At 51.8% G+C, this 27,082-nt stretch overlaps 1 protein-coding gene across 1 annotated transcript in view; it reads left to right on the top strand.

Moving 5' to 3' along the window:
• STK10 (serine/threonine kinase 10) overlaps window positions 1–27,082 on the top strand; it is a 156,691-nt gene that overhangs the window by 85,163 nt on the left and 44,446 nt on the right. Inside the window, exons 5-10 of the mRNA XM_033180296.1 lie at window positions 5,380–5,452; window positions 6,439–6,633; window positions 7,525–7,606; window positions 16,612–16,746; window positions 19,540–20,088; window positions 23,244–23,374. Coding sequence (XP_033036187.1) covers window positions 5,380–5,452; window positions 6,439–6,633; window positions 7,525–7,606; window positions 16,612–16,746; window positions 19,540–20,088; window positions 23,244–23,374 — 1,165 coding nt within the window. The remainder of the gene's footprint in view (window positions 1–5,379; window positions 5,453–6,438; window positions 6,634–7,524; window positions 7,607–16,611; window positions 16,747–19,539; window positions 20,089–23,243; window positions 23,375–27,082) is intronic.

Here is a 27,082-nt window from a genome sequence, read left to right as displayed (position 1 = left end):
GTTAGCCAGGATGGTCTCGATCTCCTGACCTCGTGATCTGCCCGTCTCGGCCTCCCAAAGTGCTGGGATTACAGGCTTGAGCCACCGCGCCCGGCCGCATTTCAGTTTTTTAAACCATAGAAACAATACACTCTTATCAAAAACATTTTGAAGAATAAAAGTGGGCCGGGTGCGGTGACTCACGCCTGTAATCCCAGCACTTTGGGAGGCCGAGGCAGGTGGATCACCTGAGGTCGGGAGTTTGAGACCAGCCTGACCAACATAATGAAACCACGTCTCTACTAAAAATACAAAATTTGCCAGGCGTGGTGGTGCATGCCTGTAATCCCAGATGCTTGGGAGGCTGAGGCAGGAGAATTGCTTGAACCCGGGAGGCGGAGGTTGCAGTGAGCCAAGATCATGCCATTGCACTCCAGCCTGGGCAACAAGAACGAAACTCCATCTCAAAAAAAAAAAGAATAAAAGTGTGTAAAGTGAAAAATGTAAGATCCCTTCTGTGCACTGCCTCCACCAAAATCCCACTTCCAGGGAGATGAACATTAAGTTTGATGTGCAAACTTCCAGACCGGTGTGTGTGTGTGTGTGTGTGTATGCATGCACATGCATGCAGACATGTACACACAATAGGCATATTTTATTCTTTTAAAGATAATCTTCTACTGGAGTACCTTCTCTTGGATCATTTCTGGAATCATGTTACACATTTTATAAGACTCATCGGTCAATCAGCAACATCTTTGGGACATGTATTAGGGATAAACTTCCAAGTTAGTCCATACAAATACAGCCTCATTCTTTTTAAGAGCTGCATGTTATTTCATAGCTGGGGTGAACCACAATTTATCTAACCATTCAGCAACGAAGCTCCAGCAACGCTTTGGATGATTTCCAATTTTTCATTCTTTTTGGCTGTTGCTTTTATAAGCATCCATATATATTATAGATCTGGTTTTGGAGATGGATTTCTACAAATAGAATTGCTGGCACACAAGTTTTTAAAACTCGGTTTTATTTTTTACATATATGAGTAAAGGCACTTTAGCAAATTCTGTCTGTTTATTCATGAGCATGCTCATTCGATAAACCTGTTGAGTGTTTCCTGCTCCAGATATTGTGCCAGGGATACAACTGTGGACACAGTAGAAATGATCTCTTTCTTTATGGAAATTATAGCCAAGAAAGGGAGATTTGCCATATCTCCATTGCCCTTGTCTCTAACACATTTTAAAATGGGAGGAGAAGGGGGAGTGTTTTCATCAGAAGAGACTGCATGGTGAAAATCCCTTTTGAATTGCTCCAAGGGCAGCCATCAGCTATCAAGGGACATAAACTCATAAACTCTGTGCAGGGAGCAACCAGGTTCAGTTCTCTGGGCTGCAAGGTGGGGCTGCCCCGCTCTCCCATCTGGGCCCCATCATGTGGGCAGAAGGGGAAGTAGCAGCTACCCAAAGAGCTGGCTGGTGCGTGCCTGAGGGAGGGCCCTGGGGACCTACGGTGTGTCATTGTGCGTTGGTGGTTTCTGTTTTTCCTCTCTCTTCTCAGGAAGGTATCAGCAGGGCCTATGGTGGGGGAGTGGCCACCTTCTGGGATCCTCGCCCTGGGCCTGAGAGGCAATCACTGTTCCCAAAAGGTTTCTTGGGATGGGATGATGTGCTGGCCCTGGGTGGTGTTTGCCGGGGAGCCAGGGCCCCGAAGGTGGGGCCAGCTTCCCATTCGTACCCTGGAGGCCCAGGGGAGCCTCTCACCAGGTCATCAGCAGAGCCAGGCTCTACCTGGGTTTCCTGCTTTTCCACCCCACTTGCAGTACCTGTTGGTCCTACCTCAGGAGGCTGAGGGCTCCCTGTCCCCTCTTGCTGGCCAGACTGTCCCCCGATATAGCAACTGCTGTCCAGTTAGCACTAACCGGGGCTCAGAAGCCAGCTTTCCTGACCACTCCCAGGAGGTGGTGGGGATCTTAGTTCAGCCTCAGCCTCGCCCCAGCCTGAAAAAGGCTGGACTGGCTCATGGGCCGGTGAAGTAATCACCATCATCTCACTTTTGCCACGAGTGGGCCTTGCAGCACAGTGCTTTGCATTTGTCATTTAATCCTCAGGAAAACCTACGCAATGGGTCTGTGGTATCACCCCCATGTCACAGATGGGGAAACTGAGGGTGAGGGTCAGAGGCTTTGTAACTGCCCTGTCTGTCTCCTGCCTTATCTGCTTCCACCCCCAGCCCCCTCCTTCCGGCCAGGCTGTGTCCTGTCCCTGCTGGTCCCTCCAGCCTGCTGTTTCCTGCCTCCCAGTCTATGTGCAGTTTTCTCTGCCTGGAAATACCTCCCCCGGATCCTGAGTTTGTGTCTGAAGTGGCTCCCCACCCCACACCCCAGCACTGTGTTCCTTCGCCCTGCCTTCTCAGCCCTGGGCCCTTCTCGCTGCCAGGCATTTGGGGGGTTTTGCCAGGTGCCTGTCTCCACCACGGGAATAACGTGGCATGTCGGGCAGGACTTGGTCACTTTCATCTCTGTGCTTAGAACAGTGTCTGGCACATAATAGATGTCCAGTTAGTGCATGCTGAATAAAACTGTCCTTCCTCCCAGGCCCCCAGTCCTCCCTCCATGACTGTTCACTCCAGGTTGCACCCCGCACTGCACGCTCTCGAGTAGCCCCATGCTCCTGTCTTCCCAACACTTTCCAATGTTAGGAGCAGATGTTTATTTGCTTACTCTCTGCTTCCTCAACTAAACTGTGGATTCCCCGAGGGTCCTCGTTGTATTCTCTGATCCCGGCTGGTGTCTCGCTCCTGATGGAGCTTGGTGAGCACGTGAATGAATGGGTGAGTGGACAGTGAAGCAGAAGAGCAGAGGCTGGAACCAAGTTCTCCCGTATTCAGGCCCAGCCTCTTGGCATTGTGCTGCCTCCTCGTTTCAAATTGCGAGTCTGAAAGGAGCTCCTGGAGCTCATTTCCAGACCAGGAACAGGTGCCCAGGGTGGCCAGAAGTTGTCACAATGCTGCAGCTTCTTGGGATGAATCGTCCAAGGGCAGCCATCAGCTCGCAGGGGACACCCCTCATAAATTCCATTCCGGGAGTTTCAGATGGAGCATCCCGGCTTCTCTCCAAATGTTGTTTCATTCTGAATCTGTTTTTCAGTCAAGACGAAACTTCGCCCCGGAAGGCGGGAGCCCTGGAGCAAATTTCTCTTGGTAGCCCTGAATTCTTCTCTTAGCAGTGGGTGTGTGAGGAAAGACTGATAGTGTTGGAGGACATGTAAACATACATCTTACTGGCTGGGCCTGGTGCCTCACGTCTGTAATCCTAGCATTTTGGGAGGCCAAGGCAGGAGGATTGGTTGAACCCAGGGTTTGAGACCAGCCTGGGCAACATAGAGACTCTATCTCTACAAAAAAATACAAAAATGAGCTGGGTGTGCTGGCATGCACCTGTAGTCCCAGCTACTTAGGATGCTGAGGTGGGAGGATTGCTTGAGCCTGGGAGGTTGAGGCTGCAGTGAGCCATGATTGCACCACTACACTGCAGCTTGGGTGACAGGGTGAGACTCTGTCTTGAAAAAAAAAAAAGTATTCATTTATTTTTGCTAGTCCTGCAAATAATACACGTTTATCATAGCAAAGTTGTGGAAGCCTCACCACCCACAGACAGCCATTTAAGTAGTGTGGTATATTTCCTCCAAGTCAGTTCAGTGTGTATTTTTGCCCTTTTTGGGGTGAGAGGGGCATAATTCTGACCAGGCAATATATTCAACTCTATATCACCCTTCTCCCCACTTAACCTTATATAGTAATATAAATAGTAATCAATAAAGCCAGGTGCAGTGGCTCACGCCTATAATCCCAGCCCTTTGGAAGGCCAAGGCAGGTGGATCTCCTGAGGTTAGGAGTTCGAGACCAGCCTGGGCAACATAGTGAAACCCCATCTCTACTAAAAATACAAAAATTTGCCGGGCATGGTGGTGCATGCCTGTAATCCCAGCTACTCGGGGAGCTGAGACATGAGAATCACTTGAACCCGGGAGACAGAGGTTGCAGTAAGCCAAGATTGCGCCATTGCACTCTAGCCTGGGTGACAGAGCAAGACTCCATCTCAAAAATAAATAAATAAATAAAAACAAATAGTAATCAATAAATACCGCCCAGCTTGGAGTGCAGTGGCACAATCCTGGGTCACTGCAGCCTCTGCCTCCTGGGTTCAAGCGATTCTCTCACCTCACCTCCCAAGTAATTTGGACTATAGGCACATGCCACTACACCTGGCTAATTTTTTTTTTTTTTGAGACAGTCTCGCTCTATTGCCTGGGCTGGAGTGCAGTGGTGCGATCGCGGCTCACTGCAGCCTCCACCTCCCAGGTTCAAGCAATTCTTGTGCCTCAGCCTCCCAAGTATCTGGGATTATAGGCGCACACCACCACACCTGGCTAATTTTTATATTTTTAGTAGAGACTGGGTTTTGCCATGTTGACCAGGCTGATCTCAAACTCCTAGCCTCAAGTGATCTGCCTGTTTTGGCCTCCCAAAGTGTTGGGATTACAGGTGTGAGCCACGCTGCCTGGGTGCAGCAGGACGTGGTGGGGAGCCTGGCCTCCATTTTTCTCAATCTATATAATAAGTTTTAAAATCACTCCCTGATAGCCAAGCAATTATGGTTGTTTTTAGTATGTCACTATTATAATTTTATAATGGCACTGTTATTATAATGGGATTTTGATTAACATCATTACGCATTTTTTTTTAATTTAAGACTTTAATTAGGGCAGAGTCTTAGATTTGAAATTATTGGATTAAAATGGTATGGATATTTTAAAGGTTCTTGCTGCTTATTGCCAAGTTGCCTTCCTGAAGGCTCTTGCCAGTGCAGGCTCTCGTTAGTAGAAAGTGTTCATCTCAGTGCTTCCTCACAGCAGCAGATATTCATATATATATATATATATATATAGTTTTTGAGACAGAGTCTCGCTGTGTCGCCCGGGCTGGAGTACAGTGGCTGGATCTCAGCTCACTGCAAACTCTGCCTCCCAGGTTTACACCATTCTCCTGCCTCAGCCTCCCGAGTAGCTGAGACTACAGGCGCCCGCCACCTCGCCTGGCTAGTTTTTTGTATTTTTTAGTAGAGACGGGGTTTCACCGTGTTAGCCACTATGGTCTCGATCTCCTGACCTCGTGATCTGCCCACCTCGGCCTCCCAAAGTGCTGGGATTACCGGCTTGAGCCACCGCGCCTGGCCTATTCTTATATTTTTAATGCTCTCTAATTTGCTAGATAGAAAATGGCATCTGTTAGTCGACTTGGAATGTGTATCCCTGAGTCTGCCTCCCCGGCTTTTACCCCAGGGCTGTGGGTAGAGGAATGTCCATGGAAAATGCTATCTGAGATTTTGTCTTGCAGCTGACTTCGGTGTGTCTGCCAAGAATCTGAAGACTCTACAGAAACGAGATTCCTTCATCGGCACTCCTTACTGGTGAGTCGTGTAGCTTCTAGAAATGGAATGAACTGGACGTTAAAACTCTCCGAGGTGACCACTAGGCGCTTTAGACAGAGAGGGGCCGGGAGACAAGAGCTGCCAGGTCAGCCAGTGGGCGCACGCCCAGCCCTGTGGCTTACTAGCCATGTGACCTTGGACAAGCTGCTTAGTTTTCCCGTGCCTCAGTTTCTTCATCCATAAAATTAGGGATATAATAGCCCCTACTTAATAAGGCTACTGTGAGAATGAAATGAAATGGTGCACATAGAAGGCACTCCACTGATAACTGAACTAGAACCCCTAAAACAGGATTCAGTTCGTGATTTATTCACCACGTATGTATTGAGGACCGGGGATGGGGGTTGTGAAGGTGAACAGTACCAGTTCAGTTCCTACCCTCATGTGAAGTCTTCCTGGACTTCTCTAGTCTGTCGTGTTTCCTTCTTTTCCAGAACTATTACTTTAAAAACAAAACACTGTCACTCAATTTCACGCCTGACTACTCTCTGTTTGCCTTGTTTTCAGTTTTTTCATGTGCATTACGTGCCATTGTGGAGTTTGGGCTCCTTTCTTGCTTGCTTGTTACTCACCCTTGCTCTCTCTCTCTCCCCTTTTATACCTGTTTCTCCTTCTCTCTGTGCTGTTGTCTTCTCACCCACCCACCTCCACGCCCTGGTTTTTTGCTCCGCACCTTCCCTCCACTCCCACCCGACCCCTCCCCAGGACTCTGTGTTCCGGGTTGCTGCTGCCATCTCGTGGTAGGCATCGGAACTGCAGCAGGACGTGGCGGGGAGCTGCGTGGAGGCGTTTTTCTGTGGAAGAGCGTCCTAAGGAAGACAGTGGGATGCAAAGTCGTGCAGATCATGATTCGGGAGTGCTGCCAACCCCCGACAGTGGCTGGTGGTGGCCCTTGACCCTGAATATCCAAGAAGCACCTGTGGAGGCCAGATTCTTAGCCCTATGTTGTCCCTTGGTTGGTTCAGGATGGCCCCCGAGGTGGTCATGTGTGAGACCATGAAGGACACGCCGTACGACTACAAAGCCGACATCTGGTCCCTGGGCATCACGCTGATTGAGATGGCCCAGATCGAGCCTCCACACCACGAGCTCAACCCCATGCGGGTCCTGCTAAAGATCGCCAAGTCGGACCCTCCCACGCTGCTGACGCCCTCTAAGTGGTGAGGAGCAGGGGCAGGGTCACCTGCCGGGCTGCCTGCGCGGGGTTAGGGCTGGGATATGCGGTGGGCGGAGCTGGGGAGGTGCAGTGGTAGGGTTCTCCTGGTGCTGCTAGCCCCAAGAGGAGACTGGGGCCTGGGGGTCTTCAGCCTTTCTGAGTGCCCCCGGGCCCTTCGTGCCTCTTTTTCCCTTTGTGTTCCTTTTTTTTTTTTTTTTTTTTTTTTTTTGAGATAGGGCCTCACTCTTTTGCTCAGGCTGGAGTATAGTGGTGCAGTGATAGCTCACTGCAACCTCGACCTCCTAGGCTCAAGAGATCCTCGCATCTCAGCCTCGCTTGTAGCTGGGACTGTAGGCACCCACCACTATGCCTGGCTAATTTTCTGTAGAGACGAGGTCTCCTGTGTGGCCCAGGCTGGTCTTGAATTCCTGGCCTTAAAGGGATGCGCCTGCCTCGGCCTCCCAAAGTGCTGGGATTACAGGCGTGAGCTACCAAGCCCTCTCTGTGCTCTTGACATGAGATCTTCACCAGCGCAAACCAAGTCACCCAAATAAGCCAGCTCCCACTGGGAGAACAGGAGCTCCAGCTGAGCCGCAGGAGCCACATGGCACAACCCTGGGCGGGACATCGGGGCCTGGGTTCAAATCCCGGCACTGCTGAGTCTCCTCATTGTGCGGCCTGGGCAAGTCCCTGCTCCCCTCTGATTTCTGGGTCGCCATCTGGACAGGGATGTCCATGATGAAAAGGGCGTCGTGTAGGCCCTTTCGCTGTTGTAGCTTGTGAAAGTTCCCTCTGTCCTTTGAGGGGAGTGATTGGGACAGTGGAGTCTGTGACGTGGGGGACTTCTCTCTGCTCTTGCCTCCTCCATGCTTACCTCTGACGCTTGTCTTCCCAGGTCTGTAGAGTTCCGTGACTTCCTGAAGATAGCGCTGGATAAGAACCCAGAAACCCGGCCCAGCGCCGCGCAGCTGCTGGAGGTGAGTGGATTCCCCTCCCAGTCTGCTCCCTGAAGGGCGGAGCCTAATGAACTCACCGGTGACCTGGACACTGGGCGTGTTCTCACCCTACCCAGGGGACAGCATGGACAGCTGTGCGTCCATCAGCCGGTATTCCCCAGGCACCTCCTGAATGCCAGCTCTGTGTTGGGAGTGCCTTGGGGAACGAAGCCACCCAGAACCTGTCCTCATGGAGCGTATGCTCCAGTGGGGAGACAGGTGGCAAATAAGCAAGTATGTGCGCATGGCGGAGGGCGGCCAGTGCCACGGAAGGAGATCCACAGTGCGGGGTGGGGCGCCTGGGAGCGGCTGTTGTCTTGTAAGGGAGGATAAGGAAGGGCTCTCCAGGTGAGCAGATGCCCACAGAAAGGGAAGGAGCGAGGCCAGTGGCCCAGAGAGGGAGGAGGCAAAGGCCTGGGACTGCAGCATGTTCCGCACATGCTGGGAAGAGCCAGGGGGTGGGGGTGGGAGTTGGGGAAGCAGGAGCACAGGGGCCAGGGGAGGGGAGGGGAGAGAAGGGGAGATGAGAGCGGAGAGGCACTGGGGCGTCCGTCCCAAGGCTCGATGGTTTCCTAGGAGAACACCTGACCTCAGCATATTCTCTCCCCCCGGAGACTTAGGACAGCAAAAGCTCAGAGAGAACTCAGCTCAAGGAGGAGGCGCATGGGAAAAGGTCTCCGGAGCCAGGTGCAAGCTTCCAGGGCCCTCTCCCAGTACAGTCACCAGAACAGCTTAATTCTCTGTGCTGTCCACCAGGGAAGCCCCTTAGGACTTTACTGGGTAGTGGTCACATAGGCACCCCCTGGCTGGCACAGACCAAAGTTCCAGACTCTAGAAGGAGAACAGGTATTCAACCTAAGCCATATTGTTTGCAGAACAGTTTAGGCAGAGCGGGCCACTCTTATCAGTTAATGGTGGGAGCCCTTGCCTAGTCTGCAGAGACCAGCTGAGGATCCAACCTTGTTAGCGGCCCTTTCTGAAGCTTGCGGTGCTATTTTCTGCACACAGGGTCCTGCAGGGCCTTGCAAGCCAGAGCCAGGTCTTGGGCTTTATCTGTGCATTAGGGGAGACACAGTATCCGACCTCCATTTACAAGGGTCCTTCTGCCTTCTGGCTGCTGTGTGCGGGATCAGGAGACTCTGAGCATCTCATTAGCTGGCAGTATTATCTTAGAGTGGGCAGGTGGATGATGGTTTCCTTGAAGCTTTTTGAATGGTTGGAGGGAGCTGTGAGCCACCCTTTGCCTCAGCGCGTGCCTCGTGTTAGGCGTCATGGCTGGCGGCTGGGTGAGGTTGGTGTGTTCACAGCAGTGTTCTGAAGGCTGTGCACAGCACTTGCCCAGCCGTCTGCAAATCTGCCGACCACTATCCCCATGTCACTGCCACTGATGGAAGAGGGAGGAATGGGCCTAGGTGATGCAACAGGTCTGCCCTTTCACTGCTCTGTCCGCTCCGGTTCTACCCTCAGCATGACAGTCTTAGAGGTGCAGTGGCAGGAAGGGGAGGAAGCGGCCACACCAGGCGCTTGAGTCTTTATATTCACCCAGCTTTTCCCAGCTTCCTCCTGTGTGCCATGCACGGGGCCTGTGGTCGGCATTCTGAGCCACTGTGTGTCCTTCTGGGGTAGCAGCTTAGTTATTATGAGGGTGAGCAGGAAAGTCCAGGGTTTGAATCCCAGCTCTGCCACTTACTGGCTGTGAGCCCCTGGGCGAACGGCTTAACCTCTCTGTGACTCACTTGTCACTCTGAAATGGGAGTGAATAGCAGCAGTGCCTTTACTGGGTGGTTGTGAGGATTAAATGAAGAGGTGCTATGAAGCGCTTAGCTTAACTCTTAAGCACAGTGCTCAAGGAACGCTTGATGCATAGGACTGATGTATTTATTTTTTAAAAAATGAAAGGAACCAGAATGCAAAATGGGGTCTGTCTACTGCCGGAGGTGGGGGGGTCACAGCTGTTCCTTTTACATTTCTATAATGTATTGGAAAGCAAATTTCTGGAGTGCCCAAAGGCCTCATTTTCTGGGTATTGTGGGGAGTGGGCTGGGGCCTCCTGAAATGGGTGGGGTTGAGTGGGGCTGTTGTCACTGTCCAAGCCGCTTGGGGCCAATTGTTTCCTGTAAGAGGCACCTCCTGCCCTGATGCATCCGGCCTCCAGGACATTCCACGGAGAGACCAGCTGTCCCCCATCCCCACATGGCAGCTCCCGAGCTGCAGCCTCAGCCAGGAATTTCCGCTCCATACTTGGAAAAAATGTCGTGCCAGAGGATTCTTACCGTGCAACAGAAAGGGTTGCAGAACAAAAGGGCGATCTCTGGAGATGAATAAAGCGCCTTTCATGCCTGCTGCGCTGCTGCTGCTTCACCCACGCGCCTTTTCCTCTCCAGTGAGAGAGGGTGGGCATGGTGTTACCCCCTCGGGAGGGCACCAGGATCTGAGCAGGGAGGTGACCGGCCCAAGGCGGCTTGGCTTTGAGTGACAGAGGTGGGCCGGGCTCTTGGCTTCCCAGCCCCTACTCCAGTGCTGTCAGCCTTCAGGGTGTCTGCCTGCTCCAAGAAGCGTCAGGCCCTCACATCTCCCTGTGTCCTGCCCTGGGCGGAGTGAGTCACGCCCCCATTGGTTTGTGATTCATTCATTGACTCCTGCAGACATTCTTTGGGCCCAGACCAAGGTGTGGGTAGTAACCAGGCTCTGAAATCAGACACGCCACCCCCCCTCCCCGCCCCAGCATCTGCATGGTTCTCACTCTGTGCCTCAGTTTCCTCATCTGTACGGTAGAGAGTGCTGGCTGCGCAGAATTGTGTGAGTGAATGAGATTTTGTATGGAACACTGTTAACACCACAGCTGTCACATATGAGATGCTGAGTAGATACTGGCTGAATTTGCTCTTAAACCCGTCCACTCTGTCACAGCTGCTCTGGTCAAGGTCATCAGAGATTTCTGTGCCATGGGTCAGCCTCGGTCTTTGTCTCACCGGACCCATCAACGGCACCAGCCCAGTCGATCTCCTCCTCCTCCTGTCGGCACTCGACCTCCAGACCTCCACACACCCTTGGTCATCAGCCTCTCCTTCTCCGTTGCCTTTGCTCGCTCCACTTTGGCCCAGCTTGTTAGCTAGCGTGAGAGTGCACAGGGCCCTCCCTCCGTCTCCAGGCACCCAGCGCGCAGCACTCCCAGCTCGATGCCTCGGCCCGCATCCAGCTGTTTACTCCCCGGATGTCCAGTGGGCATCTCACACTGAACTCTGAGCACTTGGATCTTTTTGCCTTCGTGCTCCACCACTGGCTTTCCCATCTTAGCCAATGGCAGCTCCACCCTTCCAGTGGCTCAGGCCCTAAACCATGCAGGCACCCTTGCTTCTCTTTCTTCCATACACCTAGCCCACCTATCAGGAAATCCCGTTGTCCCTGCCCTCAGCACATGTCTAGACTTCAACCATTTCCCGCCCTTCCACTGTAGCCACTACCTGGGCTGCCCCACCTCTCACTCGGGCTGCTGCCTCCTCGCTGTCCCCTGCCCTCTCCGTTGGGTCTGGGCCGAGCACAGCAGCCAGAGGGAACCTTCTCAACCGGGGCCAGCGCATGTCCTCCCCTGGCCGAAGCTCCCCAGTGGCTGCCATTTCACTCTAGGGAAAAACCCAGAGTCTCAGGGCCGTTAGAGTGCTGTGTGATCCGCCCTCCCACCCTTCTGACCCCCTCGCCTCTCTCACTCCCACACTCCAGCCTCACTCTGCTCCAGCCTGCCCAGCCCCCTTGTTGTGCTCCAAACACAGCAGGCATGTTCCTGCCTCAGGGCCTTGGCACTGGCTGTCCGTGCTGCCTGGAATGGCCTTCCTCCGGATCTCTCTGTGACTCACTCTCCCTCTTCAAGTCATTGCTGTAATGTCAGCCTTGTGGGGAGGCCTCCCCCAACCACCCACATGAAACTGTGAACCCACTACACTCCCCACATTCCTGGTCCCCTTTCCCTGCCCTACTTCTTCCTTCTTCCATGGCCCATGGCACTCAGGATGTAACTCGCTTATTAGGTTTGTTGTCAAGCTCCTCGCCTAGCACGTCAGTGCTCCGAGGACAGCGTCTTTGTTTCCTTCACCCATAGCTCCCAGGAACAGTGCCTGCTCTACAGAGAGCCCTCAGCAAATATTTGCTAAATAAATTGACTTTTTTTTTTTTTTTTTTTTTGAGACGGAGTCTCCCTGTGTCTCCAGGCTGAAGTGCAGTGGAGGTATCTCAGCTCACTGCAACCTCCACCCCCTGGGTTCAAGTGATTCTCCTGTCTCAGCCTCCCAAGTAGTTGGGATTGCAGGCATGTGCCACGACGCCTGGGTAATTTTTGTGTTTTTAGTAGAGATGGGGTTTCACCATGTTGGCCAGGCTAGTCTCGAACTCCTGACCTGAGGAGATCTGCCTGCCTCGGCCTCCCAAAGTGTTGGGATTACAGATGTGAGCCACCACGCCTGGCCAAAATTGACTTATTTTTACCTAACAAACGGTTACATAACCCTTTCTCCAGAGATGGTGATGGTGATGGGGACGATGGTGGTGATGACGGTGCTGGTGATGATGGTGGTGATGGTAATGATGGTGGTGATGGTAGTGGTGATGGTAGTGAAGGTGATGATGGTGGTAGTACCTCCATGCCAGGTACTACTCTAAGTACTTAGCAAATGTCACCAAATTTAATCCTCATACCAACGCTCTGAAGTAGGTGCTGTTCAGCTCTCCATTGAGCCGATGGTAAAACTGAGGCACACAGTGGTGAAGTAGGCTACACAAGGTCACATAGCCTGTAAGCCACAGAGCTGGGTTCTGAACCTGGTCCTCGGGTTCAAGAGTCTGTGCTCTTGACCTCTCTGGCAAGCTGCCTCTCCGAATGAATGAAAGAGCGAGAGGGAGGGAAGGAGACCAGAAGAGAGGGAGAGAGGATTCAAAGAGATGCCAGTGCCTGGAAACTGCAAGCGTTATTTGGTGTTTTTATTTTTATTTTTATAATGGAGTCTTGCTGTGTCGCCAGGCTGGAGTGCAGTGGCCTGATCTCAGTTCACTGCAGTCTCCGCCTCTTGGGTTCAAGCGATTCTCCTGCTTCAGCCTCCCAAGTAGCTGGGATTACAGGCGCCCGCCACCACGCCCGGCTAATTTTTGTATTTTTAGTAGAGATGGGGTTTCGTCATATTGGCCAGGGTGGTCTCGAACTCCTGACCTCAAGTGATCTGCCCACCTCGGCCCCCCCAAAGTGCTGGTGTGAGCCACTGTGCCCGGCCTATTCAGCGTTTTTTAAAGCCCATCTTGGAGTATAGGACCCCTCTGGCTGATGGTTTCTAAGCACATAGAGGAAAAGTAGGCTCAAGTTCTTGGAAAGAATGTCTGTTTAGATGGCAGGGGAGGCCCTGGCTAGAGGGCAGGTGCCGGTTGGCGAGCTGTGTGACGCCACCTGTTTTGGCCTTTTTCAGCAAAGATGGCACTGAACAGCCAGCCAGTGCCTCTTACTGGAGGACTGGGCGGTCAAGTTCCTCTGTCATCTAGCCTTCCACTGGGGACACGTGTGCCCAGACCAGCCTACCTGGTGCAGGCTAGCATTCTCCCTTGCAGCATAGGCAGGGTGTTATCTCTTTAATGGGCCTTTAAACACTTCTCTGCAGGTGGAGCTGATGCAGTGTCGGAGGTGGTCTGTGTTTTGTGTCCCAGAGCAGTCTGTAAAACAGTGTTTGGGCCTAATTAGCCACAGGACTGGTGGCCCTGTGTGCCAGCCTTGCTTGCTCTGGTGCCCGGCAGAGCTGCCCTGCTCACCTGCCTATCACAGGCTTTCTTCCCCAAGGCCCCCCTTCCTCCTCCTAAGGACGCTGGGGTGGTCAGGGGAGGCAGTGGAGCAGATGGTTCTGCCTCAAGAAAGCAGAGTTCCTGGCCGTGCTGAAAAGCCACTGATTTGATCGATACATGGGGTGGCCCGATGAAAACCTGGTGTTTCCAGAAGCCCATGTCTGCATTTATTTATTTCTGCCGCATCTGCTTCAGCCACTGTGGTGAAGTGTCCTGTGGCATTTTACTCAAGTTCACTTGTATTCGATTGTGCAACGTGGAGCTCAGGAACCTTTGACATCTTGATTCTCACCTTTGGTTCCAAAGAGCTGTACTCTGGGGGCATTTGGGAGGGAATAGGAGTGGCTAGGAATGCAAAACAGGCTTTTCTTTTTTTGTTGTTGTTTTTGAGACAGTCTCCCTCTGTCACCCAGGCTGAAGTGCGGTGGCATGATCTTGGTTCACTGTAACCTCTGCCTCCTGGGTTCAAGCAATTCTTCTGCCTCAGCCTCCTGAGTAGCTGGGATTGCAGGCATGTGCCACCATGCCCGGCTAATTTTTGTTATTTTTAGTAGAGGCTGGGTTTCTCCATGTTGGCCAGGCTGATCTTGAACTCCTGACCTCAGGTGATCCACCGCCTTGGCCTCCCAAAGTGCTGGGATTACAGATGTGAGCCACTGCACCCAGCCATAACAGGCTTTTCTGATTGTGCTGCTGCTCCTGGTGCTGATGGGGGTGATGGTGGTGATGGTAATGGTCGTGGTGATGGTGATGATAGTGGTGACGGGGGTAATGGTGATGGTGATGGTGATGGGGATGATGGTGGTGATGATGGTGGTGATGGTGGTGAAGGTGATGGTGGTGAAGGAAGATGGTGGTGGTGGTGATGGTGATGATGATGGCTGCCATATCTGAGCATTTACCATAATGCTTATAACAGCTGCTCCTAGTATATAGATGAGCGAACTGAGACTAAAGGTTAAGTGACTTGCCCCAGTTGGTGGAGGCTGGATTTTACCAGGTGCCTTGGTTCTAGAGTCTATAGCCAGCACTCTTAACTTCTATGCTACTTTGCCTCCCATGATTAGTAAACCCTTAATGCCCCACTCAAGACCTCTTAAGAGTACAGAGCAGCCAGAATGACATCTTTAAAGGGTAGTAGTATCACTGCTGCACTGCAGCCTGTTGTTGGCTTGTGAGGACAGTCTCTGTGGCTCACCTGCATACACAGCCCATCTTTCCTCTGCGTCCTGTGTCCCACCATCCCGCCTGTCTTGTGGCTCCTGCCACCAAGCTCAGTCCAGTCTCTAGGCCTTCTTTGTACCAGCTGCTCCCTCTGCCTGGAATTCTCTGTGCCCAGATCTTTCCCTGGGGAACCCCTTCGTATCCCTTGAATTCGACCTTGAATGAGGCCCCTCTGCCTGCAGACTTTAGTCTCCACCAGCCTCAGCTATACAAGATCTGGAATTCTCTTGTTTATCATTTGAGCCCCCGCCCAGCCAATTGAACTGTTTTAAATGAACAAACAGATAAGAATGATTTGTGATGAACATATCTTTCTGAATGTATTTTCCAGGTGCTAGAAATTTGTTTTTTAGTCATTTAAATACTTCCCTAGCAATCTTGTTGACACTTCCTCCCTGGATAAATTTTCTGAGAGTAAAAACAGTGAATTTCTTCAGAGCCTTCCTGTAAATTGTAAATGAGCAAATTCTAGCTTCATCATGCTCCCACCCCACCCCATCACTCCTTTCCCAGTGGCCCTGGGTGAGCATGGTGGGTTGAGGAATCCCACATCCCTGGCTACACCCAGGTGTCTTCACCCACAATACCTCACACTGACTTAATACCGCTAAGACCTTTTGCTTTGGCGTTTTGCAAGGTCCGTAAAAGAACATTCACTTTTAAAGACTCTTGACATTTCTGTAAAAACCTAGAATAGAACATACACCACTCTGCCTCAAGATCTTGTATTTCCTTTCTTAAAACCAAACACATATGTCCACCCAAAGACATATACGAGAATGTCTCTAGCAGCTTTATTCATAGTTGCCAAAAATGAGAAACAGCCCAGATGTCCGGCAGCAGTAGGATGAATAAACAAACTGCCATATTCGTACAGTGAGACCCTGCACAGAAATAAAACAGGAACAGTTTACTGAAATAGACGACAATGTAGGTGAATCTCACAGTCATGACGCCGAGTAAAGGAAGCCAGCGCGAAAGACGGCACACACGATGCTCTGATTCTAGGAAGCTGAGGAGCAGGCTCCCGAGGCTGCGGCGTGGGAGTGGGGTTGCCTGCCAAGGGAGACGGGAGCCTTCCCCAGTGATGGAAATGTTCTGTATCTTGAGCTGGATGGCAGTTACGCTGGGTGCATATATATGTAAAAAGTCATTGAGGCTGGGCATGGTGGCTCACGCCTGTAATCCCAGCACTTTGGGAGGCTGAGGTGGGTGGATCACTTAAAGTCAGGAGTTTGAGACCAGCCTGGCCAACATGTTGAAATTCCACCTCTACTGAACATACAAAAAATTGACCTGGCATGGTGGTGCATGCCTGTAATCCCAGCTACTTGGGAGGCTGAGGCAGGAGAATCCCTTGAACCTGGTCGGTGGAGCTTGCAGTGAGCCGAGATTGCGCCACTGCACTCCAGCCTGGGCAACAAGAGTGAAACTCTGTCTCAAAAAAAAAAAGTCATTGAGCTTTACAACCTGTGAACTTTGCGGTAGGAATGTTATTCCTCAACAAAATGTATGTGGCATATTTTGTAAAACTATATATTAAAACCATTTAAAAAGGAAAAAGGAAAATAGACACCCTCCCTTGCAAACACGGCCTGAGCTCCTACTTTGGGCTAAGCATTTTCAAGTGCATGATCTCATTTAATCCACATGACCTCCGTGTGGGTTCATTGTTAAATTGTGTCTGCTTGAGCGATGAGGAGCCTGTGGCTCAGAGAGGTTAAGTGACATGCTCAAGGTCACACAGCCACTGAGAGACAGCTGGGATCTGCCCTTTTTCCAACACACTTGGGACTTTCCAGGCTGTCTCTGTGTCTCCAAGTTCATGTGTTCATTTTGCTCAGGAATGAGGCTGGCCTTTTCTGCCCTGGGGGGTAAGCTCCCCCAGCCTCTTCCACCCCACCCTGACCCCAGAGTGGTTCTAATCTAGGTGCATTTTGCCCCCTCAGCATCCCTTTGTCAGCAGCATCACCAGTAACAAGGCTCTGCGGGAGCTGGTGGCTGAGGCCAAGGCCGAGGTGATGGAAGAGATTGAAGACGGCCGGGATGAGGGGGAAGAGGAGGACGCCGTGGATGCCACCTCCGTAAGGCCAGGGAGAGTGGGGCTTAGTGGGGGCTGGGAGGATGGGATCTCAGCTGGCCCTGCTGGTGTGGGAGGGGCAAGGAAAGCCGGGACTGTGGCTCAGGCAGTTTCTTCCCAGCTCAGAGGTTGCAGATGCCAATGCTCCAGGTAATGTAAGTTGGCCTGTGGGCCAGGGCGGGGGGTGGCGGCAGAGGGTGTTGGCCGGATCCTGATCCTGTGAGTTTTCAGGGATACCAGGGATCTAGATTTTCACATGAAATCTTCCAATTTTTAAAAGTTGGTAACTGATTCATGGCTTCCCATCCTTTGTTCCCGTCACGGCTCCCATCCCAAATGAGACTGTTTTTAGCTCACTTTGGGATAAATACGTGAGGCTGCATATGGCCACAGGCAACACTCTGGCCCCCCTCTAGCTGTGCTCAGTGCCAAGGGAACCCATGTCTGGGCACATTTGGAATGCTTTTGCAGCTTCAGTGCTTGCTGGATTTAGATTGAAATTAAAGCTGATTTAAATTTGTAAAAACCCTCTGAGCCAAGGAAAACATGTCTATGGGCTGGATTCTGGCCCGAGCTGTTGCTCTGTAGTCCCTGGTCTTGCTGCTGGGGGAGGCCTCTTCCCAGGGATAGGGTGGCCGTCCCGATGGCTCCCTGTACCTAGAGAAGCAAGGGCTGGGCTTACCCATCACGGGATGGAGCTGGCCCACATCCTTGTGCTGTGGACGGCACTGCGGCTTTCTCAGATTTAATTCAGTCCTGAGTGGAGCCTGAGGCTGGCGCAGACCCTCACTAGGGTGAAGAAGGAAAGGCCCGAGGGGCGGGGCAAGCAGAATCATCACAACCACCCCAGACATGCATGGAGCCCCTGGTGGCTGCCGGGCACCACTCTACAGCTCTGACACAGGGTAACCAAGCTCCGTTTTACAGACAGGAAAACTGAGATCGCTGCAGTGAAGTGGCTGGCTGAGCCGATAGATGACAGGGCCAGGGGTGGATGTGGAGTAGGAGAACCTCAGTGGGGCCTGGCTCCAGGAGGAGGCGGAAAGCGCTCACACCCAGCCTCATTGTCTACCGGCAGGAGGCTGATCTTTGTCCTGAGGGTAGTGGGAGCCCTGAAGGGTTTCAGGCGGGGACTGGGTACTCTGGAGGTGACAGAATCAGATCTGAGTTTTTGAGCCATCACTGTGGGTGCTGACTAGAAGGTAGATTGGAGTTGCTTCTACCAGCTGCCATAGCTGAGGTTAAAAACCAGTGGCTGGCAAGACCCAAAGGAATGCTGATAGTATAAATCCATTCATACCACATTTATAAGCAAGCACAGCTCACCTGTAGCACTTAGAGACCACAGAACAGTGACTACGTCAAGAGGTGGGAGAGCATTGCCACTGAGAAGGACGGGGCGGCAGGGGATGGCCCTCTGGGGCAAAGCAGTGGTCCCCTCCTGACCTGGAAAGTGGCTACATGGATACTGACTCTGTTCACCAAGTTGGATGTTTATGTTTTATACACAGGAAGGATGTTCTGTTTCACCATAGCATAGCAACATTTCCAGTACTTTCCACCCAACAAAGACTCTAAAAAACAAAAATGAAACTGAAAACTTAGTGGCCACGAGGGCTGAATCCAGCCCCCAGACAGGCTTGGCTTGGCCTTTATGTGACTTTTTAAAAAATATGAGTTAGTTGCCACCTAAAAATTAAGAGGTGTCCTAATTAAAAACCTAGATTTCCAACTTGTCTTTAAAAATTGGAAGGTTTTGCTGGGTGCGGTGGCACACACCTGTAATCCCAGCACTTTGGGAGGCCGAGGCAGGCAGATCACTTGAGTCCAGGAGTTTGAGACCAGCCTGGGTGACATATCGAAACCCTGTCTCTACTAAAAAATGCAAATAGGCCGGGCGCAGTGGCTCAAGCCTGTAATCCCAGCACTTTGGGAGGCCGAGACGGGTGGATCACGAGGTCAGGAGATCGAGACCATCCTGGCTAACACGGTGAAACCCCGTCTCTACTAAAAAAATACAAAAAACTAGCTGGGCGAGGTGGCGGGCACCTGTAGTCCCAGCTACTCGGGAGGCTGAGGCAGGAGAATGGCGTGAACCCGGGAGGCGGAGCTTGCAGTTAGCTGAGATCCAGCCACTGCACTCCAGCCCAGGCGACAGAGCGAGACTCCGTCTCAAAAAATAAATAAATAAATAAATAAATAAAAAATGCAAATATTGACTGGGTGTGGTGGCGTGCACTTGTAGTCCCAGCTACTCAGGAGGCTCCTCAGGAGGCTGAGGTGGGAGGACCACTCCCAGGTGGCAGCCTGGGAGGCAGAGGTTCCACTGAGCCAAAATGGCTCCACTACACTCCAGCCTGGGTGACAGCAAGACCCTGTCTCAAAAAAATAGATAAATAAAATAAAAAAATTAAAATTTAAAAACTGGGAAGGTTGGGGCACAGAGGAGCCGTTTTCCCACATTGTCACAATTGGCTGGAATGGAGTGGCCACTGACCCCTCCCTATGGGCCATCAGCTGGCCAGCTGGCCACAGCTGCCTCCTAGGAGGAATAACAGCTATTACATTCAGCTAAGATGGGAGTTGGCGAGGAGATTGCTATGCCTCAAAATAAATAGTAATTTTTTATGGTTAGGCAGTAGGGAGTGATAAAGACCGTGGCTAGGGAGATGTCTGCTCTCCTTTCTTGGCCCTAGCCCACTTCATCTTGAGGGTGTCCGACTCTCTCCATTGCATCTCTGACTCTTGCCTTGAACATACAGCAGCATGGCCTTGACTATCTTTTTTTTTCTCCTAGACTCTGGAGAACCATACTCAGAACTCCTCTGAGGTGAGTCCGCCAAGCCTCAATGCTGACAAGCCTCTCATGGAGTCATCTTCCACCCCGCTGGCACCCAGCCAGTCTCAGGACAGTGTGAATGAGCCCTGCAGCCAGCCCTCTGGGGACGAATCCCCCCAAACCACCAGCGCCCCAGTCGTGGCCCCTGGAAATGAGAACGGCCTAGCAGTGCCTGTGCCCCTGCGCAAGTCCCGACCTGTGTCAATGGATGCCAGAATTCAGGTAGCCCAGGAGAAGCAAGCTGCTGAGCAGGGTGGGGACCTCAGCCCAGCAGCCAACAGATCTCAAAAGACCAGCCAGAGCCGGCCCAACAGCAGCGCCCTGGAGACTTTGGGTGGGGAGAAGCTGGCCAATGGCAGCCTGGAGCCCCCTGCCCAGGCAGCTCCAGGCCCTTCCAAGAGGGACTCGGACTGCAGCAGCCTCTGCACCTCTGAGAGCATGGACTACGGTACCAATCTCTCTGCCGACCTGTCGCTGAACAAAGAGATGGGCTCTCTGTCCATCAAGGTAACGCTGCCTCTCCCACCACGGGCTTGCAGCGAGACCATTGCAGGATGTGCTGCAGTTTCATTTTGCTTTCAAAAGCGTTTAGGGGCTTCCTTGCATTTTAAGTGGTTCATTAGGGAGTTTTGGTTTGATTCATAGTTTAATTTCCAGAATATCTGAGTTCAGTGTGGGATTTAGGAACATCAAGCAGTTGGTCTGGGTTTAAATTTCAAAGCTTGGTAAAATGCGTTGGTAAAATTTGGGAGCGAGAACTCTCAGGCCTTAGCTACAAATGAATTTCTGTCATCGGGAGGTCAACCACGAGACCCAGCTGGTAACTGGTAAATCCAACTAAAGAAACAGCTCAAAGCTGTCTTCCCTGCCTCCGGGGCCTTTCTGGAGGTGGGCAGTGTTGTCAATGACAGTAGCCACCGCACTAGAGGCCTGGGCATGAGGCGAACCCTGTACAAGTGCTTTAAAAAGAACAGACAGCCTCCTTCATCCTCTTGCATTACGGACAAGCCGATGGAGGCTCAGAGAAGTGAGGAGCCAGCCCAGGGCCAGGTAGGAGTGGGAAGGTGGTCAGACCCTAGGCTCCGAACTCTAAACTCTCCCACTGGGAGCCATGGCCTCCTTCTTAGGCAGCTGGAAGGGGCTGACTCCTTCCTGGCCTCCCCAATAAATCCCAGGGTGTTATTAAACTCACGATGGGTCACCTGACCCTCTACCCAAGGCTCATTTTAGAGGAAATACTGTATGGTTTTGTTTTTCCTTCCCAAATTTACTTGGTGAAAAACACGCAGTAGAGGCTCGAACATATTTGCTAAGCAAAGGGGAGTGACAGGAGCCGCAACGGCCAATCAGCTTTAGGCAGGGAAGGGAAGCACAGTTCCAACAGGCCATGTGACAAGCATGCACAGCAGCTGTTATCTATGAGCAGCGTCTTCCTTCGGACAGGCGTCCTGCCACTTTTCATCCTAAAGACACTAGGTGAACAAAAGGGTTTTTTGTTTGGCTTTTTAATGAGGCAGACACACCTAGAGTAGGGGCTCCCCTGCTCTTCTCAAGGCTGTGGAGAATGTTCCTGGTTGACTGCAGTGTGTCAAGGACCTCAGGCTGTTCTAATGAGAGTCCCCCGCTGCGCCAGCACCCCCGGGCGTGACTAGGAGCCTGTTCCTTCAGGGATGGAGGCCCCCTGGCCAGGAGCAATTCTCAGCAGAGGGCTGTGGCTGTGGATGCCCTTTCTTCGCCTCCGCTCTCACTCCTGCCAGCCTCCACTTCTCACTGCCGGTCTGACCCATCCTGCCTGGGTCCTGGCACATGTGAGCTGGCCACCATAGGGAGATGAGGGTTGGGCATGCTGGGTCTATGCTGATGCTGTCCAGCGCCCCTGGGCGAGGTGCAATGGGCAGGAGACAGGGGCCCAGACTTCAGGGAGCAAGAACAGTCTGCCCCTCTTGACTCAGCAGGAGTGGGGCTCAGCATCCTGCCACGCTGGTTCCTCACTCTTCTTTCAGGGGCTGGGAGGCCCTTCGTTAGGAACAGGGCTGGGCTACACCAAAAAGAGTCTCTGGGCCAGGCGCTGTGGCTCTCGCCTGTAATCTCAGGACTTTGGGAGGCTGAGGCGGGTGGATCACGAGGTCAGGAGTTCAAGACCAGCCTTACCAACATGGTGAAACCCTGTCTCTACTAAAAAAAAAAAATTAAAAAATTAGCCTGGCATGGCCGGGCGCAATGGCTCATGCCTCTAATCCCAGCACTTTGGGAGGCCGAGGCGGGTGGATCACGAAGTAAAGAGATCGAGACCATCCTGGCCGACATGGTGAAACCCTGTCTCTACTAAAAAAAAAAAATTAAAAAATTAGCCTGGCATGGCCGGGCGCAATGGCTCATGCCTCTAATCCCAGCACTTTGGGAGGCCGAGGCGGGTGGATCACGAAGTAAAGAGATCGAGACCATCCTGGCCGACATGGTGAAACCCTGTCTCTACTAAAAATACGAAAGTTAGCCGGGCGTGGTGGCAGGCACCTGTAGTCCCAGCTACTCGGGAGGCTGAGGCAGGAGAATTGCTTGAATCTGGGAGGCGGAGGTTACAGTGAGCCAAGGTCGCGCCACTGCACTCCAGCCTGCCAATAGAGTAAGACTCTGTCCCCGCCCCCCCCCAAAAAAATTAGCCGGGCGTGTAATCCGGGATTACATGCCTGTAATCCCAGCTACTCAGGAGGCTAAGGCAGGAGAATCGCTTGAACCCGGGAGGCAGAGGTTGCCGTGAGCTGAGACTGCGCCACTGCACTCCAGCCTGGGCGACAGAGCGAGGCACCATCTTAAAAAAAAGGAGCTTTTGAAATCAGCCAAGAGGCCAGAGGCAGTGGGCAGAGTGGGAGGGTTATGGGGACACCTTCAGAATCAGAGCTGAGAACTTCCAGAGGGAACCACGTATTATGACACTGACACCTCCAGGATTCCGGGTGGCACCTGCACAACCACTTGTGGCATGTGCGATTCCTCGCAGTAAAAGATCACGATGATGCATAATCTCACAGTGGCTCCCAGCAGGTGGGGAGCTCAGGCCAGGTCAGCTTTGGCTACCAAACCAGTTATGAAAACAGCCTTTAATTTTTGAGCTCCTTGGGATTTTGGCACCATGCGCGAGGGTTGTGTGTGGTCTGCAATAATAACCGTCAGAAAGAAATGCCAAGCATGGAACGTGCGTTGGGAGTGGGCACTGCTCTGTGGATCCACCGCGTGTTCTCTCAATGGATTTCACAACCGCCCTAGGAGGCAAGTAGTGTGATTATCCTCCCTGAACAGGTGAGGAAGCTGAGGCTCAGACAGGACAAGAAGCTGACCCAGAGACACAGAGCCAGTAAGTGGTGGAGTGAGGGTTAGAATGCAGCTCTTTCTGACACCATGTCCTGGATGCATGAGAGGTGCTGGCAGCAAGGTGGGGGAGGCCTCAGCACAGTGTCCGAAGACTGAGACCTGGGAAAGGCAAGGGAATAAGCTCAGACCCTCCAGCTCCTAGGTTAAGTTGAGGCAAGAGGGAAGATGGATAGCTACATCTCTCTGGGGGTGGTGCTGAAGCTGTGGGCCCAGCAGAGCTGTGGCCTCACCTGCCGTGGCAGGTCGTCCTTAGCTGCAATTCTGAGACTTGTCTAATGGTTTTCCCTGGCCAGGACCCGAAGCTGCACAAAAAAACCCTCAAGCGGACACGCAAATTTGTGGTGGATGGTGTGGAGGTGAGCATCACCACCTCCAAGATCATCAGCGAAGATGAGAAGAAGGATGAGGAGATGAGATTTCTCAGGCAAGCCTGGGAAGGGCCACCAATGGTGGTAAGAGGGTGGGGCTATGGTAAGAGGAGTGGGCATTGGCCCTTTTGGTGAGAGGGCTGTCTGTCTATAGCATGAAGTGGGGGAATCAAGGAGACAAAAGGAAACTCATTTTGCCTTAGATCCTGCACTCCCCCATCTATCCAACCATTCATCTATCTATCCACCCATCCATTCATTTATTCACCCATCTATCCCCCTGTTCACCTATCTATCTATTCATCTATCCACCCATCTGTCTACCCACTCTTCCACCCACTCACCCCTCCACCCATCCACCTATCTACCTACTCACCTTTCCATCCATCCATCCAACTGTGCACCCATTCATCTACCCGTCTACTTAATCATCCATCCTTCCATTCATTTATCCACCCATCTATCCACCTACTCAGCTATCTGCCTGTCCATCTGTCCACCCAGTCGTTCACCCATCCATTCATCCATCCATCCATCCAGTCATCTACTCATTCATCTACCCACTCACTTACCTTCCATTTTTCCATCTAACCATCCACCCATCCATCTACTCACTCACCATTCCATCCTTCCCTCCATCTGCCCAAGTATCCATCTGTTTATCTATCCATCCACCCAATCACTCATCCGTCCATTTATTCTTCCATTCATTTATCTATCCATCCATCTATTTATGTCCTCCCTATCTACCTTTCCATCTGTCCACCCAGTCATCCACCCAGTCACCCGCCATCCACCCACCACCCATCTACCCATTCAGCCCTCCACCTATCTACCTAACCATTTATCCATCTATCCATCCATGTATCCACCAACCCACCAGGTTGGAGACAAGGTGGTGACCCAAATAGATAAGGCCATTGCCCTTGTAGAACTTAACACCTAATGGGCCAACATACAGTACACAAGATAATCCCTGATTGTCCTACGTGCCGTGAAGGAAGTAACAGGTGACATGATGGTGAGTGCTTGGAGTGGGGAAGGCTGCTCCAAGGGAAGGCCCTGAGCCAGGCCTAAAGGATAAGGGGAGGAGAGCTCGGGGAGCCCAAGGGAAACTGCAGTTGCTGAGACCCTGAGTAATAACTACTCAGCTTCTTTAAGGGGGACTGGTGGAGGGAGACAGGGAGATCTTGACTCTCTGGGCAGGCTCTGGGCTCAGGCTGGGGCAGTGGACGGGAAGAGGGAAAAACATGGTCAGATTTGACCTACATTTTGGAGGCAAAACCAGTGAGCTGGTGAAAGATTGGAACAGGGAGGAAGGTGTGAGGTGAAGCTGTTTGCTGGGATCCGTCTTTATACTTTTCAGTTCTTCATCCCCCACTTGCAGCCCTCCTTCGGGAGACCCTATTACCACATTTTGTAAACAAAGGAGGAAACACTGTTTCTGGGCAAGTAAGTCACTTGCCCCGGGTCTTCCAGTTGGGCAGGGGTAAAGTTGGGATTCCAACGGGGTCTGTCTGTGTGAGAATTCCTTCAGGTTTCACTGGACCGTGTAGCTGGCAGGGGTTGGGGGAGCTTAACACTTAGGGACGCCGTGGAGCCACGGAGTTCCCTGGGGGCCAGGCCTTTGCAGGGTAAATTCATGGTTAGTGTAGAGAAAATTTCTGGAACATTAATCACATGTTTTTATACATGTGAATTAAAATTTTTTAAATTTTATTTATTTATTTTTATTTTTTGAGACGGAGTCTCGCTCTGTCACCCAGGCTGGAGTGCAGTGGCGTGATCTCAGCTCAGTGCAACCTCTGCCTCCTAGGTTCAAGCAATTGTCCTGCCTAAGCCTCCTGAGTAGCTGGGACTACAGGTGCCCACCACCACGCCCCACTAATTTTTGTATGTTTGGTAGAGACGGGATTTTACCATATTGGCCAGGCTGGTCTCGAACTCCTGACCTTGTGATTTGCCTGCCTCGGCCTCCCAAAGTCCTAGAATTACAGGTGTGAGCCACCATGCTTGGCCTAATATTCATATTCTTTTAAAAGCATAAGCATGCAGCCTGGCACAGCAGCACACACCTGTAATTTCAGCACTTTGGGAGGCTGAAGTGAGAGGATTGCTTGAACCCAGGAATTCGAGACCATCCTGGGCAACATAGTGTCTCTACAAAATATTTTAAAATTAGCTGGGCACATACCTGTAGTCCCAGCTACTCGGGAGGTTGAGGTGGGAGGATCACTTGAGCCTAGGAGGTCAAGGCTGCAGTGAGCTGCGATCATGCTACCCCGCTCCAGCCTGGGCAACAGAGCAAGACACTGTCTCTCAAAAATAAATTTTAAAACTAAATTGTAAAAAATAAAAGCATAGGCCAGGCGCATTGGCTCACACCTGTAATCCCAGCACTTTGGGAGACCTAGGCGAATGGATCACCTGAGGTCAGGAGTTCGAGACAAGCCTGGCCAACATGGCAAAACCTGGTCTCTACTAAAAATTCAAAAATTAGCCAGGCGTGGTGACGGGTGTCTATAATCCCAGCTACTCGGGAGGCTGAGACAGGAGAATCACTTGAATCCAGGAGGTGGAGGTTACAGTGAGCCGGGATTGTGCCACTACACTCCAGCCTGGGCGACAGAGTGAGATTCTGTCTCAAAATAAAAATAAAAATAAAAAAATAAATAAATAAGCCAAAACCAAATAAAAGAAGTTTTAAATGTTCTGGATCACTTCTCCCTCTGGGAACAGGGAGAGGAAAGACAGATTTTTCACTAGTTAGTGTGGTATCTGCATACACCACACACACACACACACACACACACACACACACACACTGGTGTCATCTGTGTGGATTGGTGGATTGGGAGGCTAGGGCACAGGTTGTTTTGGCAGATGACACCACCTTCTGTTCTAATGGTCACCTCAGAGGCACTCTGGACTCTGAGCTTCAGCCTCAAGAGGTGGGTTTTCATCACCTCCCCTCTGGGCAGTTGAAGTTCCCAGGGATAAAATTCTAGATTGGCCACACCCCATGAAGAAGCAGTGCTCTCCCGCCCTGGCTGTGGGTCCCCACCTACCTCCTAAGCAGAGCCGCTGTGTGCTACTCAGGGTCAAAAGGTGAGACTTGGAGGAGGTGAAGAGGTGCTCGTCAGGAATCAGGATTTTCTCGTTTGCCTGCCGTGGTCTGGAGGTCTGAGCGGCTGTAAACCAGGCCAGGCTGCCAGACCCCAGGGGTGTGGATGGCCCTGATCATTCCCTGCTGGCCCAGGCCCCTGGCCATACCTGACCCCTGGCATTTTTGGAGAATTGGGTCACACCTCGGCTTTTGAACTATGTGGTTGAGCATTTATCACATTCCCAGATTAACGAGGCTTCCGGGCAGAGCTCTTCCTTTCCCTCCCTAAAACCACTTCTGCCGTTCCCTTGCCTTTGAGCCCCAGTCTTCTCCTTGCCTGCCTTTTCTTCTGAGAGCACAGGTGGGCCAGGGAGCGCTAGAGTCTGGCTGCCTGCCTTCTTTCTGTACTCCTTTTTATGCTTTTTGTCAATTCTTCTCTAAACCTTAGTTTCTCTTGAGTCAGGATTTCCATTTCCTCATTAATACTCACAAAAACTGCCTCTTCTCTTCTCGCTTTCCAGAGAAGCAGAGGCTCAGTCTTCCCTCTGTGGCTGTAGAAAGCATCTCTGGCTTTTCCCAGAGGCAGGGCAGCCATTGCCTCTTCTTCCTTGGTACAATTCGAGCAGTTGCCACTTACAGAGTGCTGGTCATGTGCCAC

This window comes from Trachypithecus francoisi, unplaced genomic scaffold (genome assembly GCF_009764315.1).
Source record: "Trachypithecus francoisi isolate TF-2019V2 unplaced genomic scaffold, Tfra_2.0 Lachesis_group2, whole genome shotgun sequence".
Taxonomy (NCBI): domain Eukaryota; kingdom Metazoa; phylum Chordata; class Mammalia; order Primates; family Cercopithecidae; genus Trachypithecus; species Trachypithecus francoisi.
The sequence above is the reverse complement of the archived record's forward strand: the minus strand, read 5'-3'. Positions and strand labels throughout refer to the sequence as shown.